The 17,070-nt window shown below is 38.8% G+C and overlaps 1 protein-coding gene across 2 annotated transcripts in view; it reads right to left on the bottom strand.

Annotated features, from left to right (window-relative positions):
- Window positions 1–17,070, bottom strand: part of FIG4 (FIG4 phosphoinositide 5-phosphatase) — a 167,769-nt gene that overhangs the window by 95,791 nt on the left and 54,908 nt on the right. For both annotated transcript variants that reach the window (XM_048844824.2, XM_048844825.2), the window contains 4 exons: window positions 12,236–12,369; window positions 10,116–10,232; window positions 8,740–8,785; window positions 6,951–7,099 (listed from right to left, as the gene is read on the bottom strand). In XM_048844824.2, the coding sequence (XP_048700781.1) occupies window positions 6,951–7,099; window positions 8,740–8,785; window positions 10,116–10,232; window positions 12,236–12,369 (446 nt within the window). The remainder of the gene's footprint in view (window positions 1–6,950; window positions 7,100–8,739; window positions 8,786–10,115; window positions 10,233–12,235; window positions 12,370–17,070) is intronic.

Here is a 17,070-nt window from a genome sequence, read left to right as displayed (position 1 = left end):
AATCTTCAAAGAATAAGGTAACCCAGAGGTGGGCAAACTTTTTGGCCTGAGGGCCGCATTGGGTTTCTGAAATTGTATGGAGGGCCGGTTAGGGGAGACTGTGCCTCCCCAAACAGCCAGGCATGGCCTGGCCTCTGCCCCCTATCTGACCCCCACACTTCTTGCCCCCAGATGCTCCCCCCCTCCCCGGACTCCTTCCCCATCCAAGCCCCCCTGTTCCCCGACAGCCCCCTGGGAACCCCTGCCCCATCCACCCCGCGCTCTCGGTCCCCTGACCGCCCCCGGACCCCCACCCCTAACTGCCCCCCGCCGCCCCATCCAACCCCTCCCCTCCTTCCTGACTGCCCCCCTGGATCCCTGCCTCATCTAACCACTCCTTCTCCCTGACCGCCCCCGGATCCCTCGCCCCTAGCCTCCCGGGCCAGGAGCTCAGGGGCCGGGCAGGATTGTCCTGCAGGCCAGTTTGCCCACCTCTGAGGTAACCCCTCAAGGGTACCCATATTCCCCTTTGTGGGGGTGGTAAAAGGACTCAGAATGGAGTCCAACCCTGAATATTAGTTATTTGGAATGAGGCATTTACCACCACACTTGACACAAGTAGTAATGCTTGGTATCTCTGGAGTGTGGTCATGGGCATTAAAGCTTTTATAGTGAATGCAGCTGAGATGGTGAGGTCCATAAGTCTGGCAGTAGAATATTGAAGGCAGTCTTTTATGAAGAATTGCACACTAGAACTTGTTTTATTTGCAGACCAAGAAAACATTACAAAAACGCTCTCTCAAGGCAACCTCCAATCTTGCAATGTTGATCACAATACCTGGGAGCTCTCAGCATCTGACAAGATCTGATGGTGGCATCTCTGCCACCTCAGTCTGAAAGATCTTGAGAGCTCGTGGATTGCTGCAATCAAAGAGAGATGCACGAGGAGTAAAGCTAAAAGCAGCACATGTTCATCTACAATTCTCTTAACCTGTGGTACTTGCAAACAGGGCTGCAGGTCCAAAATTGGTCTTTGATTTCACTTCAGGACCCACAATAAGTGACTACAGCTCATCTATTGAGCTCGCTGGGAGATTCCATCATCATCATCCCACTCCCAATAAACCTGACTTAATAAAGTTGCAGGATGCCACCTTAAATCCACCTGTTTTTGTTTCATTCTCCTGTATCCTGCCTGCATATCCTGATCAAGGCCTATAAAATAAGCAAGTCAGCCAGGTTTTTTTTAGAAAGAACCTGTTAGTTATAAACCTACAAGTATACATTTTATAATGGTCCTGCTCCTTAAGTCTCCAACAGATGCTCAGGCAGGATTTAGCCTTCAGCTATTTTATAACCCCTTCAGGAGGGAGTTCTCATTTAAGACTGTTGCAATTTAAATTTCCATAAAGACAATTTCATTGTTAATGAACAGTTAAACCACTAGTAAGCACAATTTGCATTACATGTGTAAGAAAGTCAAATATAGTAAAAATCTTAAATGAATCAAATAGTGCCATAAAATCTCTATGGCTAGAAACTCCATGCTTCAATAATAAGAGTATAGCAGTAGGAATATAATATCGACCCCCTGACGAGGATGGTGATGGTGACCGTGAAATGCTCAGATAAACTCAATAATAATGGGGGATTTCAACTATCCCCATATTGGCTGGTACATATCACCTCAGGATGGGATGCAGAGATAAAGTTTCTAGACACCATTAATAAGTGCTTCTTGGAGCAGCTAGTCCTGGAAACCCACCAGGAGAGAGGCAATTCTTGATTTAGTCCTAAATGGAGCACAGGTGGTCCAAGAGGTGAATATAGCTGAAACACTCAGTAAAAGCAACCATAATATAAATTAAATTTAAACATCCTTGTGGAGGGAAAATACCAAAAAAGTAGCATTTAACTTCAGAAAGGGGAACTACACAAAAATGAGGACACTAGTTAAAACAGACATTAAAAGATACAGTCACAAGAGTGAAATGCCCACAAGCTTAACGGACACATTTTAAAGACACCATAATAGAGGCTCAAATTAAATGTAAACCCCAAATTAAAAAGAATAATAAGAGGACCAAAAAATGCAATCATGGCTAAACAGAGTAAAGGAGGTGATTAGAGGCAAAAAGGCATCCTTTAAAAATGGAAGTCAAATCCTAATAAGGAAAACAGAAAGAAGAATAATGGAGCAGGTCCGCAAAGAATCAATCCTGAAGCACTTACATGAGAGGAAAGTGATCAGGAACAGTCAGCATGGATTCACCAAGGGAAGGTCATGCCTGACTAATCTAATCGCGTTCTATGATGAGATTACTGGTTCTGTGGATGAAGGGAAAGCAATGGATGTATTGTTTCTTGACTTTAGCGAAGCTTTTGACACGGTCTCCCACAGTATTCTTGTCAGCAAGTTAAAGAAGTATGGGCTGGATGAATGCACTATAAGGTGGGTAGAAAGTTGGCTAGATTGTCGGGCTCAACAGGTAGTGATCAATGGCTCCATGTCTAGTTGGCAGCTGGTGTCAAGTGGAGTGTCCCAGGGGTCAGTCCTGGATCCCCTTTTGTTCAATATCTTCATAAATGATCTGGAGGATGGTGTGGATTGCACTCTCAGCAAATTTGCGGATGATACTAAACTAGGAGGAGTGGTAGATACGCTGGAGGGGAGGGATAGGATACAGAGAGACCTAGACAAATTGGAGGATTGGGCCAAAAGAAATCTGATGAGGTTCAATAAGGATAAGTGCAGGGTCCTGCACTTAGGACGGAAGAACCCAATGCACCGCTACAGACTAGGGACCGAATGGCTAGGCAGCAGTTCTGCGGAAAAGGACCTAGGGGTCACAGTGGACAAGAAGCTGGATATGAGTCAGCAGTGTGCCCCTGTTGCCAAGAAGGCCAATGGCATTTTGGGATGTATAAGTAGGGGCATAGCGAGCAGATCGAGGGACGTGATCGTCCCCCTCTATTCGACATTGGTGAGGCCTCATCTGGAGTACTGTGTCCAGTTTTGGGCCCCACACTACAAGAAGGATGTGGATAAATTGGAGAGAGTCCAGCGAAGGGCAACAAAAATGATTAGGGGTCTGGAACACATGACTTATGAGGAGAGGCTGAGGGAACTGGGATTGTTTAGTCTGCAGAAGAGAAGAATGAGGGGGGATTTGATAGCTGCTTTCAACTACCTGAAAGGGGGTTCCAAAGAGGATGGTTCTAGACTATTCTCAGCGGTAGAAGAGGACAGGACAAGGAGTAATGGTCTCAAGTTGCAGTGAGGGAGGTTTAAGTTGGATATTAGGAAAAACTTTTTCACTAGGAGGGTGGTGAAACACTGGAATGCGTTACCTACGGAGGTGGTAGAATCTCCTTCCTTAGAAGTTTTTCAGGTCAGGCTTGACAAAGCCCTGGCTGGGATGATTTAATTGGGGATTGGTCCTGCTTTGAGCAGGGGGTTGGACTAGATGACCTCCTGAGGTCCCTTCCAACCCTGATATTCTATGATTCTAATAAACTCTCGCAAGTCAAGAGTAAAAGTATAATTAGGAAGGCCAAAAAAGAATTTGAAGAGCAACCAGCAAAAGACTCAAAAACAGCAAAAAACTTAAGTACATCAGAAGCAGGAAGCCTGCCAAACCAATCAGTGTGGCCACTAGACGATCAACATTTCAACTAAATGAACACTCATGGAAGACAAGGCTATTGTAGGGAAACGAAATGAATTCTTCACATTGGACTTCACTAAGGATGTGAGAGACAATCCCACACACAAGCCATTCTTTTTAGGTGACAAATCTGAAGAACTGTTCATATCAAAAGAGGAGGTTTTTGAAGAAATTGCTAAATTAAACAGTAAAAAATCCCCAGGACCAGATGGGCTTGACCTGTGAACTCATTGCCAGGGATGCTGTGAAGGACAAAACTATAACTGGGTTCAAAAAAGGATTAGATAAATTCATGGAGGATAGGTCCACCAATGACTATTAGCTAAGATGGTCAGGCATGCAACCCCATGCTCTGGGTGTCCCTAAGCCTCTGACTGCCAGATGCTGGGACTGGATGACAGGGGATGGATCACTTGATGATTGCCTGTTCTGTTCACTCCCTTTGAAGCATCTGGCATTGGCCATTGCTGGAAGACAGGAAACTGGGCTTAATGGACCATTGTTCTGACTCAGTATGATCATTCTTATGTTTTTTTAAAGACCGTAAAAAGTTTAATAATTTTGAAAGTATGAATATATCAAAACATTGTCTCTTTACTAAGTCAGACAGTAAGAGTCAGTGTTAACTAGGGACAAGACAAGTATACATGAGATGTAATACAGAAGGCAGAGCTTCACAAAAAAAAGGTGAATGTGGTCAAATAGATAAGAGGGTAATTCTAGTAGCTGCATTTCAGACAGACTGGCAATGGGAGATGTTATGTGAATGTCAGGGAGATCAGAGTGGAGGCGACTACAGTAATCAAAATGAGAAATTAGGACTGGATGTATTGTGGGAGAGAAAAAAAGCTGCATCAGAGGGGAAGCAGAAAGATTTATACAAAGCCTAGATGTGAGAGGCGGATGAGAGAAAGGAATCAAAAGTGACCCTGAAGGAAGGATGATGGTATAAGTAATGGAGAAAAGAGAAAGAAAAAGAATTGGGCAGAAAAATAAGGTCAGTTTTAACCTTCCAAAAAGAGATGTCAGAGGAAGAAGGATGAGATGTGGAAATGGATAAAAAAAGACAACAGATTAGGTGTGGAGTGGCAGATTTGCAGGTCAACAGTATACAAATGATAGGAATCAAATACTTCTATCACAACAGCACATTATTTCTGGCTACTGTATAATTACTTTTTAAAGTTCAAATCTGTTTCTGGACTTAGAGTTGAGAAAACGATGGAAACTAGCATAGTACCCTGCATTATTCAAAAACAGATAGGTTTGCTTATTTTGGCTTTTTGGTATTATGAGAACTTTCAGAATTTTTTTTTCCTTTCCTTCCTAGAAATTAAAGTTCTGGTAGATGCATCGGAGGAAGATGTATAGAAGGATCTTCTGTGCATGATCTCAAATAATTCCTCACTGTTCTGAAAAGTAAATCTGAAAATCCAATCTAAAAACCATTCAGCAAGTGAAGAGATTTAAAAAACATAATAATTGAAGCAGATATCCATACCAGAAGGCCACATGAAGTAACACATTTTGATCTCTCTTCAAAAAGCAGAAACAACAGTAAGTCGTACAACTGTCCAAAGGTTAAAAAAAACAACCCTCAATACCCAAGAGAAAAGGGGCCAACAAAGTGGAAGATCAGAAAACCTCCAACGAATATTACCCTCACAATTTTTTTGATGTCCCATCAAACCTGATGCCTTAAAGGCAAAGCAGCAAAACAGTTTCTTCTGTCTCTGTTGCTTCACCTTCTGCTTGGAGAAATATGGTTGTGTCAGATTTGTGGTATTGAGCAGGTGACTGTCCCAAAGGGGTCTGCCTCTGGGATTGAAAGTTGTTCAATTGGTTTCAATAGGAAGGCAACTAAATCCTCTAGTAACAAAGATCTTCCCAGATTTATGCTTATTATGACTTTTTGAATGTGAACAAGAATAGGAGGGAACTCTCAGATATGTGGTGCTTATTATTCTTCCTCTTCTTTATATGCATTACTATCTCTGGATCCTGCAACCCCAGAGATCCAGCAGTCTTCTCTTTAGGCTTCTTGGAAGCAGAATGCAGATCTGACTCGCTTTTCTTCCCTCGAGTACCCTTGTGCTGAGATAACTGCTGATGCCAAAGCATTTAGCCAAGATTGCAGTAAAGTTGAGGGAGACATGGAGGAGCCATTCTTCCTGTAGGAACAGCCACAGGCAATTCCCTTTGTGGGACTACCAGATAAAGACTGTAGCCATGTCTTTCTCCAAAACAATGAAGGCAAGCATACTGGTCTGAGACTGGCATCTTCCCATTAAAGGAGACTCACCTCAAACCCCAAATGCTTTGAATCTGCCATCAGGAAATTCAAGCAGAACTAACAGGGAAGTTAAGAACACCAAACTGATCAGAGTCAGTATTATGAACAAACCAAACAATGACTATTAATTGTAAAATCCTATCTTTACTTAAAAAAAAAAAAGGGAAATATCTCCCCCAATCTCACTGTTCCAATAAGCTACACTATGCAAGAAATACTGAACTAACTACCTGAAGCCATGAGTTCCGAGGTCTCTATTACAGTAATAAAGAAAACAATGTGGCCAAAATTGTACCTCATATTTATACAATCAGGCCCAAATGTCCAAATCCCTGAGAAAACACTCTTGCAAGCTTTAATGATCACTAATATTTAGAGGGTTCCAACTTCAATGTCAAAGGCATATGTGTATAATCTGAAAATGTTCAAAGAGGTTGCAGAAGGATGATTATTTTTCCCTCTCTTCAATGCACCAAAAAGAACCAAGAAGATACCGTAGAAAGGAAAATGAAGAAAAATAAGTTAAAATGTATTTCTGCATTGTATTTCTGGTTACTGGGAACATCTGGCAAAAAATTATGCTTAGCTCACTTTAAAGGCAAACTGCAATACAAAAATTAAAAGCTTTATAGTACATTTTTATTATGTTTATTTAAAGGACAGAGTTTTTAAGTTTGAAGTTTAAGTATCAAAAGAGAAGTGCTCAGTTTTGTTATCCTGAAAGGAGCCTGATAAGCATACTAATCAAATAAAGGTAATCTTGAAGTTACATGGATTTCTATGTTAAATGTCATACGGAGAGATGAATGGATAATTTAGTTAGCTGAAAAAAAAACAAACAATCTGAACATTTATTTGGTAAGTATTTTCACTTAAAGTATTTTCACTTAAAGAAAAATTATGAAAACATCAAAACATAAAAAGCCACAGAAAAAGATAACAATATTAAACAGTTACAAAATTAATGCCAGGAAAAAACAACATATTTTACTAACTGTGAAATATCTTACCTAACAGCATCTGTGTCAAACTGCAGATTGGGTTTATCAATCAACCCCAAAGAATAGAGCTGATAGGCTAAAGCACACTTCCCCACCATGAACTGGGCTGTGTTAGTGCGATCTAAACAGTCAACACAATTGGTTCGAAGAACACCAGTCTAGGAAAGAAATAAGAATAAATGGGAGATTCTTTAACCAGTTCCCAATCATTACATTCATGCTTACTCTACAAAGGAATTGTTCTCGTGGTTTCCTAATAAACTTGTCAAAACTCAAATACTTAATTATTCAAAATCTTGTGTGAATAAGTCAAGATCTTAAATCATTTAGGCTGCAATTGTCTATGTTACAGAAAACTGCTAAAGCCTCAGTTCAAAAGAGTCTCACTATTATCAGCTTCCTAAAACACTAAACTCTTCTTCCCTCTCATAACACACTTATGATTTATTGCAAAAAAATGCTGGATGCCACTGGAATGCAAAAATAAAGTTCCCATTTTTAAGTCTTGCTACTAAGACTGAAATATAAAAAACAAAACATGCTATCATATTGCTGTGGCCATAAGACAATGGGGTTTATATTTTCAACACTCCTATTCATAGGCAACAGGTGTACAAGTTCTGTTAAAGATTACAATATGCATATCTTTCTAACCACCACTTGTGCCTGTGTTCTTCAATTACATAATGCCCACATAAGGCTTGGTATTTTATAATCTGAAGGGCTGAAAGCATAAATACCATCTAATATTTTCATAGGAATGATATCTGATTTATGGCTTACTTTGTTAATACATTAAACACAGGTAGACATGCAATACTTGAAGATATATAAATCAAGGCAATATTCTTTTGGCTTGCATATTCTTCTTTCTTTTAGAGAGTTTAAAATTAGCTATTTAGAGAGTTTAGAGAGTTTAAAATAGCTCACTCAGCTATTTATCCTTAAATATCAGACCCTTGATGTTCTGTTAATATGGAATTGAGCATTTGTTCCCTAGTTTATGTAAAGGATAAAATCATAAATGATCATAGGTAGAAGGAAACTATGTTTCAGCAATATTGTATCTTGTGTGCAGAATATACAATCATGATATCCATATTTAAAATCATAAGCCAGTAATTCTTTTGCCATGCTATACATAGAGTAGTATTTTGAGTCAAACTGCCTGTTTAATTATTGATTGTAATCACAATTATACAGTGTGCAACAATGTGAAAATAAGAATGCTTTTAAATTCTTGTTTCCATGTACGTGAATTTACTATCAGACTGAAGCATGTTTATTCCACACTCAACTAAAATTTTAATGTTTGAACAATGCAGTTTTTTCAGTATTGAACAGTACATTTTTTCTGATTGTAAGACAAGATGTAAAAAATTATTAAAAACCACTGTATTGTGTGGCTTGTTGCCTATGTACTGTTAATGTTACAAAGGATAGCAACTTTCAGCGAGACCGGTGCCACTATCACTAGTTTCAGAAATGGAAACTAAATTTAAAATATTTCTCAGATTTCATTTGGCAAGAAGATACTTCCAGCAGCACTTTTTTTCTAGCACCACCCAAAGACAGTGTGGCCCTAAATCCATTTGGGGCCTTTGGGCACTACTATAATATACATATTTATATTAGTAAAGTACTGACTCAGAGTAAAGACAGTCATCTACTGATTCATGAACAATACTTCCTGCTCCACCTATGGTAGATGGCTCTTTGAAAGCATCTTGTCCTATCAAACTACTGACTTACATCAGTAAAACTTTGTTGTAATAATAAACCAATATTATTTCAATACCTGTAAACGACCAGTGGGAACAACAAAACCTCCCAGTTCATTCCATCTGGAAGGAAAACAAAATACCATACCTTATAAAGTTTATTTAATGTAAGGATTAGAAGTCATGTCATGTGTCTGGCTCAGTAAAATAGAGGGAAGAATTTAATAACTTGCTAAAAATGAGTCTGAAATCTTTGAGCGGTTGAAAAGATACATGCGTGGGTAAAAACAATGCGCCTATACATATCTGGTAGGACATGTGTTGCAATTAGCTTGCAATGCAAGAAATCCAGTATTGGAATAAGCGTGTGCCAAGGCTCACAACAAATTAGTCCAAGAAAGCCAAGTACAATATGCTTCTCCCCACCTCCAAACTGAAATCCAAGTTATAGACCTTATTAGAATACAGAGATTTCCCCCCAAGTTGGGAAAGTGATCACACAAAAATATTATATAGCTAATGTTTATGGTCAGGTTGAAGGAATTTTCCTTAATAGGCCTAATATTAATTTAATAAAATACATAAAATTTCAATTATGTCATAAATCAATGAGGGCCAAATTGAGTTTTTACTCTGAAAACTGATTTCACACCCCATTTTATCACTTATTTGGGAACTTATTTACAGTTTTTACTTATTACAGATTTGGGAACATACAGTGTATCAGATAACTTCTGTAATGTTCTAAAAAGTTATAATAAATAATAATCTGTCTTCCCTAGACTTTTTTTTTTTCCTAACAATATGAATTTCTTACAATCATGTACGCAAGAGTAGGAAATAGCAAGTTTAGATAACAGGTATATTTCCTGGCACTCCTTAGAAAATGCTTTCTTTACATTCAAAATTGTGCTTGCTTTATCTGTTCAGATACTGCATATCTTGTTTTCAAGCATGCAATAAAACATGAAGTGCATGCCCTGAAGCAGCAAAAGAAGCTGCTCTCAGAATGAAGAACTGTTTGTTATATCTTTAAAGAATTCAGGAACTGTTTAAATATAAAAGGGTGAAAATGAACATTTCAGACTTAATTTGTAAAGTGTTTATTGTAGCAAGAACCACCAACTACACCAAATTTCACAAGTACACATTTACCCTGAAGATACAAGTAGCATAATTAGCAGCATATTTTACACTTATTCAATGTGCGGATAATTATAGACCGTGCCCCTTTGGTTGCAGTCTTTTTCACTCTAACTGGACATTAAATTATAATTTTCACATTACTGCAATCCTTAAAAAGCCATGTTAGAATACATACTGCAGGGATTTAGGAGTACTTCATGTGTATAAGTAGTGCATGTGTGTATATAGATATCCAGATATTTATGTGTTCACATCCCCACACACAAACTCATCCTACCCCTTTTACTTTTCTTGTTCTCATACATACTTCTCATCTGGCCGCAAGATGCTGCAGTAGGAATCAGGACGATTTACAAAGAATCCTGTTTTCTTCACTACACTTTCCGCAATTACATTCAATCTATCCAGGACATTACACAGTTTGCTACGGGGAGAAAAAAGAAATATTGAATACTCTTCTTTAATTTTCACTGGTTGGAAAGTCTCCTGTCAATGATTTTCTTTGCAAGAAAACTTGCAGTTCATACCCATCTCCATATCCACTGACCAGACATTATGTTAATAGCAATGTTTTCATGCCAGTTTTGCTCACTTTACATAATTAAAAAGGGACACTGGTAGAATGGTAAATGATTAACATTTACCATTCTACCAATCTTTGCATCATCTACATTTTATTAGCAGTGATTTTATGATTACTTCCAGCTCATTGATGAAAATGTTGAATACCTTCAGGCCCAGTACCAATCACTGCAAAACCCCATTGGAAATGCCCCTGGTCAATGATGAATCCTCATTGACAACAACTTCTGGATATCTATCTATCAGTCATCCAGTTCATAATCTATTTAACATGTGCTTTATTAATACTCTATAGACTGCCAATTTTTTAAAATCAGAATGTCGTGTAGTGGTACTACAAATGCTTTCCAAAAGTATAAGTATTGTAGTTATCTTTAGCAACCAAACCTTAATCTCAAAGAATGAAATCTGGTTTGTTTGACAAGATTTATTTTTAATAAAAACCATGGGTAGCGGTTATATTATATTAATTCTATTCCTATCTTAACTCTATCAATTGAATCACGTATAGACTTTTTCCCCTTATTTTGCCTGGGACTGATGTCAGGCTAACTGGCCTATAGTTACTCAGGTCATCACACTTCCCCTTTTTGAATATTGACACAACATTAGCATTCTTCTGGCCTTCAGGAGTTTCCTCTATATTCAACTAAGCAGCTGGAGTAGATATATGTGGGCTTTTGAGACGGCAAGTCTGAAGCCTCAAATGTGTCTCCTTGCTTGTGTGGAAAGTGAAGACATGACTAACCACACACCGGGATTCACAGTCTCTCCCCCAACCCTGGCATATGAGGCATCTGACATGGATATGACACATTTCTTGAAGCTCCTACAGGACTCATGGGACTACCCAAGGTAGATATCTAGGCTACAATAACCCATACCACACTAACTAAAAATTGTTAATTACTGAAGGATAAAAAGAATTAGACTATAACAATCTAGCCTGAAGACATAAAAGCAAGGTTCAGTTAGCTCTCTGCAGCAAAGGAACTGATGCAGTTGGAGGATGTGATGCCTTACATAGTGTAGGGCAATGATGTCACCCTCATCCTAGATCACTCATGAACCTCCCAAATAACATGGCTTTTCAAGGAAATGCCACAGGCTCACCTTGCAGGTGCCATATTCCACAAATGGGAATGCACAAAGGCTGTGAAGAAAAACATGGTATTTTCAAAATTAGGCTGAAACAGCTAACTACAGATAAAGATACTTGTGGAAGACAAAAATGGCATGTGTCAAAAGGCCTGGAGAGGTGCGAATCATCTGAGTGATAAAAATACATGACGATAAAATAGGGGTGCTTAGAGAAACTTAGGCGGAGCTATATTGTGTCAGAATGAGGAGTTCTGTTGAAATCAATAAGCTTTGTGAAATCAGATTGATTTCACCTGAATACCTTTTTGGAAGAAAACTAGAAAAAAGTTCTGAAAATGTCAAAATATCCTACTCCCACATTTTTGGAATGGTACGTTTTGATTTTCTTTTGCCTTGAAATAATGGTTTCAAAATTGAATTTTGCATTATAATACAAATGAAAACAAAATGATTTTGTTAAAACATTTCAATTGACCTGTAATAAGGCTTTTTTTCTGAAAATTTTCCTTTGGAGAATTTCAAATTCTTGGTTTTCACTCCCATTTGGAACAAACCAAATTTTGAAATCTCAAAATCTTTCATGAAACAGAAATTCCATCCTCCTCACACCCTAAAATTTTTCTGAGCTGCTAAAGCCACCCTCACCCTGGCAGGATATAGCAAAGAAATTTAAAAAACATTTATCACTGTCACTGATCACTTATGAACTATGATGACATCCATACAGGGAAAGAATTTGCTCACCTTTTTGTGTATTTGGCCATATCCCAAGGAATATACACAATAGCATGTTCTGGGGGTAAAAATTGATTGAGATATGTCACAGCACCAACAAGTTCTTCACTCAGAATCCTTTCATGCTTTCTTTTTTCACGTTCCTTAATCAAAGCCAGAAAAAATTAGCATTAACATTTTTGAGCTAACAGGTCTAAATTTTAAAATATTTGTATCCAATCTCTCTCTCTCTCACACCCACACACACAGCCAGCCACCCACCCACCCCCTATCCCTGATTTTAGTATTTATTTTATAGGTGTAAAACAGGAAGAACAAGCAGCATGCATAAGAAAAGGGGGGCGAGGACAGGGGAGTGTTTATGAAACATTAAGGCATAGAGTTAAAAATGAACAAATGGGAAATTCAATAACGTTCTAAGTAGTATGTTAGGCTTTATAATCTATGATAAACAGAATTATATTATGAAATATATTTATCCAGAAAAGAAAGAATAGCCATACTATATATGTGCAAAAAATGGGTAGATTTATTTAAACCACTGAATTTTGTTATTATTGAAATCAGCAAGCAGGAAACCTCTGTTTAAATCGTTGTTTTTAAACTTGTTTCATATTTGCACTTTTTAGTTGTTTTTTGGAAGTAAGATTGATTCTCTTTGGGTTGGTAACCATTAAAGCATATTGATTTGTAACTAAATATAGCCTTTACACTAAATTTGGTGCTTCTTTTAGCTAACCAGGAGGATATACTATATATATACACACACACACATTTGTTTAAGCAATTACATAGTTTAACTAACATTTATTTAGACTCTTAATTTTTACATTTTCATTATATTAGAAAATAGTGAAAGATGCCTTTCTTATTTATTGGATTAATTTGTTACTTGTGATTTGTGTCAAGCTCTGGTTGGATAGAAATTAAAATTCAATTAAAATCCACAAAACAGCATTTTATTTTTTTATTAGTTAAATAAAACTACCTTCTGAGCTGGATATATAAAAAATTATCAAAACATGTTTTGCATTTTAAAACTAACTGAATTATTAAACAAAGAAAGTAGTATGTTCAGTTAGTGAATTGAACTGATTGTTTCTGGTCACCATGCTCTTCAAAACTTTAGAAGTAGTAGAGCTCATTCTCTCACACCTGCTTTTTATCTAAAGATTGGAAGGAGAAAACAAACTTTCCTGATTTTTCAACTCCCAGTTGGTTTGACTTCAACTGAATGAGCCACTGAACTGAACTAGCTGAATAAACTGAAATGAAGAAAATATTCTCTCTGTACCCGCGGAAAAGGCTCCTGATGTTAAAAGCTGGTTTAGGCAGTTCAACAAAGTCTGGTTCCAGGTGCTCACACAGTGACTTTCACTGTTCAGTGGTGGCTTTCCTTTAAAGTCTGGCAGCAAACATGTAGAATCATACAATCATATAATATCAGGGTTGGAAGGGACCTCAGGAGGTCATCTAGTCCAACCCCCTGCTCAAAGCAGGACCAATCCCCAATTTTTGCCCCAATCCCTAAATGGCCCCCTCAAGGATTGAACTCACAACCCTGGGTTTAGCAGGCCAATGCTCAAACCACTGAGCTATCCCTCCCCCCAAAATGTACTGTTTAATTTTTTTTAAATTAAATTTTAACCAATTATAGCAAGCCTAGGCCTTAACATAGGCTATCAATTTCAAGTTTAATTATAAACAGGGTTTCTTAAAATAAATTTTTTAAAAATTTATCCACCCTGGCAATAAAAAGTTAACAACAGAGCTGGAATCTGAACATTTTGATATCAGATTTTTTTTTGAGATTTTTAAGTATGGAATCCTAAGGTTTCATTAACAGAGCTGTTTCATTCAATTTCCTACATAATTTTTTAAGAGGAAATAAAAAGGATAGAAAGGAGGAAAAGGGGAGGAAAATGAAGCTAATTCAGTTCTAGAACTTACAAGCTCCACCAGCAGATCTCATAACTCTGACTCCAGAGCGGTTTAGACAAGAAAACTGATACACTTTGCTGACCCTAGGTATAGTGTTCTTGTTGTTTTCTCAAATTAAAAAATTAACATTTAACTTGTTACACATTGTGCAGTGTATCTTTATTTTACTCTACACTAAAGGACATTTTCTATTGTGCACATACAACTATTTAAAAATTACTTCTATCTTTTTAAACCAAAAGTAATATTTTTCAAATCAAACAGTAACTTAATGATGACTACTTTCATGACAAGTTTCTACCATAAGCCATTTTTGCTGTAACATTGCTCAAAAAGCATGGTAAGAATTATTACTATTATTTTAAAGAGGGAAAGTGTTCTCACTCTTTGTACGCTCTTGAGTCAAACATTTATGGAGGAATTTTCCTACAACATTCCAAAAATTATTTATGATCAGAGACTAAGCATAGGAAGTTTTACCCCAAAAGGTGAATTTTCAGAATGTTCTCATTCTGTCAATAGTGACTAAAAGTGGAAGCTGTTTTGCAGCTCTTAACAGTAATAGGCACTACTGATGTCCGCTATTATATAACTAGATCAGATTTAAAAACCAGACAGACAGAAAAAAGCTGTACATTTTAATAAGTATGATTGTTACTTAGAACTACAAGATGCTATGTATAGAACCTACAGGGAACATAGCTATCAATAGCTACTACTGAGGTGGGCAGCATAATCTTCTAAGGAATAGGGAAATAAGTGAAGAGTGGGGGGAGGGAGAGGAAAGAAAGATGGGAGAAGTGAGAAATGGTCTGAAGTAAATAGGATGAAATTCAATAAGGACAAATGCAAAGTACTCCACACAGAAAGAAACAATCAGTTGCACACATACAAAATGGGAAATGACAACCTAGGAAGGAGTACTGCAGAAAGGGATCTGGGGGTCATAGGGGCTCACAGGCTAAATATGAGTCAACAGTGTAACACTGTTGCAAAAAAAGCAAACATCATTCTGGGATGTATTAGCTGAAGTGTTGTAAGCAAGACATGAGAAGGAATTCTTCCGCTCTACTCCACACTGATTAGGCCTCAGCTGGAGTACTGTGTCCAGTTTTGGGTGCCACATTTCAGGAAAGATGTGGACCAACTGGAGAAAGTCCAGAGAAGAGCAACAAAAATGTTTAAAGATCTAGAAAACATGACCTATGAGGGAAGATTGAAAAAAAATGTCTTTGTTTAGTCTGGAAAAGAGAAGACAGAGGGGACATAACAGTTTTCGAGTACATAAAAGGTTGTTACAAGGAAGAGGGAGAAAAATTGTTCTCCTTAACCTCTGAAGATAGGACAAGAAGCAATGGGCTTAAATTGCATCACCCTTTGCCAAAGCTGGGTCTCATGGGCCCCTCCCTTCCCTAGGTGAATGAGGATCAAACCAGGCAGCCAGAGCGTGCAGAGCCTTGATCCCCACCAGGCTGGGTGCTCTGCTCAATGAGAGCTAGGAAGCTGGGCTCTGAAGAGCCCAGTGGCCCCTAATGGCCACCAGCAGCTCTGCAGTCCCAAATCTGTGGGAGGAAAACATTAAATTCTGCACAAATGCTGCATTGCACAGTGGTGCAAAATTCCCCCAGGAGTAGAATTTTAATCGTTCAGGCTGAAATTTTCCATGCTAGGTGCCTGTGTCAGGCTGATATATTTTTTTTTTTTTATTATAAAGGTTCAACCAAAACGGTTTAATGATTTCCAACAAGATTAGAAGAAAATAAGTTATTCCACATTAAAAAAATTCTGGTGGCCTTTTCTTTGGAAAGTTCTCTAGCACCACCATGCTTTGGAGCAGAGGCTTGAAATATGACAGTGAGTACCCTTGGTGTCAGAAACGAGCCTTTTGAAAATCTGCCCAAATTTGGCCAAGTTATAAGCCTCTGGGAAAAAAAAAATCAGTTTTCACATACTCAGAGACTTGCTAGAGTTTAATAGCTTAAAACTCTAAAGAATCCATCCTTACTGACCATGCTGCATCTTCTCCCAGTTCCTACTGCTGTCCAGACTTTGCATACATTTGTTCCACAGAGCAGTGAGCATGCTCCATCCCAGAGCTAAAGGAGCGAAGACGACTTTTGCTATAATGGCTGCTGCAGGCTGGGATGGGGCCAGGTACCAGAACTGAGTAAGAAAGTCTCTCTCTTCTTGTGGTCTCTATAAGCAAACCTCCCTTCCCCCCACCTGCTAGCACCTTGGCAGTATGAAAGAGGAAGTCATCTGATTCAAATACAAAGGGGACAAGACTCAGGACAGAAGGAGGACTTGGTAAGTAGATTGGGAAAAGGGATGGAGACTGGGGCTAGAGGCCACCAAGAGGGTGTAAACTGGGACTGGATGGGCAAGAAGACTAAGTTTAGGAACCAGAGGGCTCGGGTGGAGAGGGAGACATCTGACAGAGCTAGGGCGGAGCGGGGGAGAACTGGGACTAGCTGGGCATAGAGACTGTGACAGGAGGTCAGGGGAGATGAGGACACAGATTGGATGGGATTGGGATTCGGTGGGGGTGACAGCCAAGGAGGAGAGAGACCAGCAAATCAGAGATTTGGGGAGAGAACAGAGAGCCTGGACAAGGAAACTGAGGAGTAGCAGTGGGAGACTGATTCTGGAGTCTGAAGGGGTGAGGCCTGCGGAATGGAAACTGGGATTGAGTGGGTGAGGAGAATGGGACTATAGGACTGGGAGGAGTCAGAGTTGGGGTAGATAGGACTGGGACAGGTTGGAGAGGACGGCATAGAAAGGGTCAGCTTGGGGGAAATGGGCAGTAGAGTCTATGCCCCTTAGAGCAGTGGTTTTCAACGAGGGACCTGAGGCCCCTGGGGGGCCAAGAGCAGGTTTTAGAGGGTCTGCCAAGCATGGCCAGC

This window comes from Caretta caretta, chromosome 3 (assembly GCF_965140235.1).
Source record: "Caretta caretta isolate rCarCar2 chromosome 3, rCarCar1.hap1, whole genome shotgun sequence".
Taxonomy (NCBI): Eukaryota; Metazoa; Chordata; order Testudines; family Cheloniidae; genus Caretta; species Caretta caretta.
This window is presented reverse-complemented; position numbering and strand designations above follow the sequence as displayed.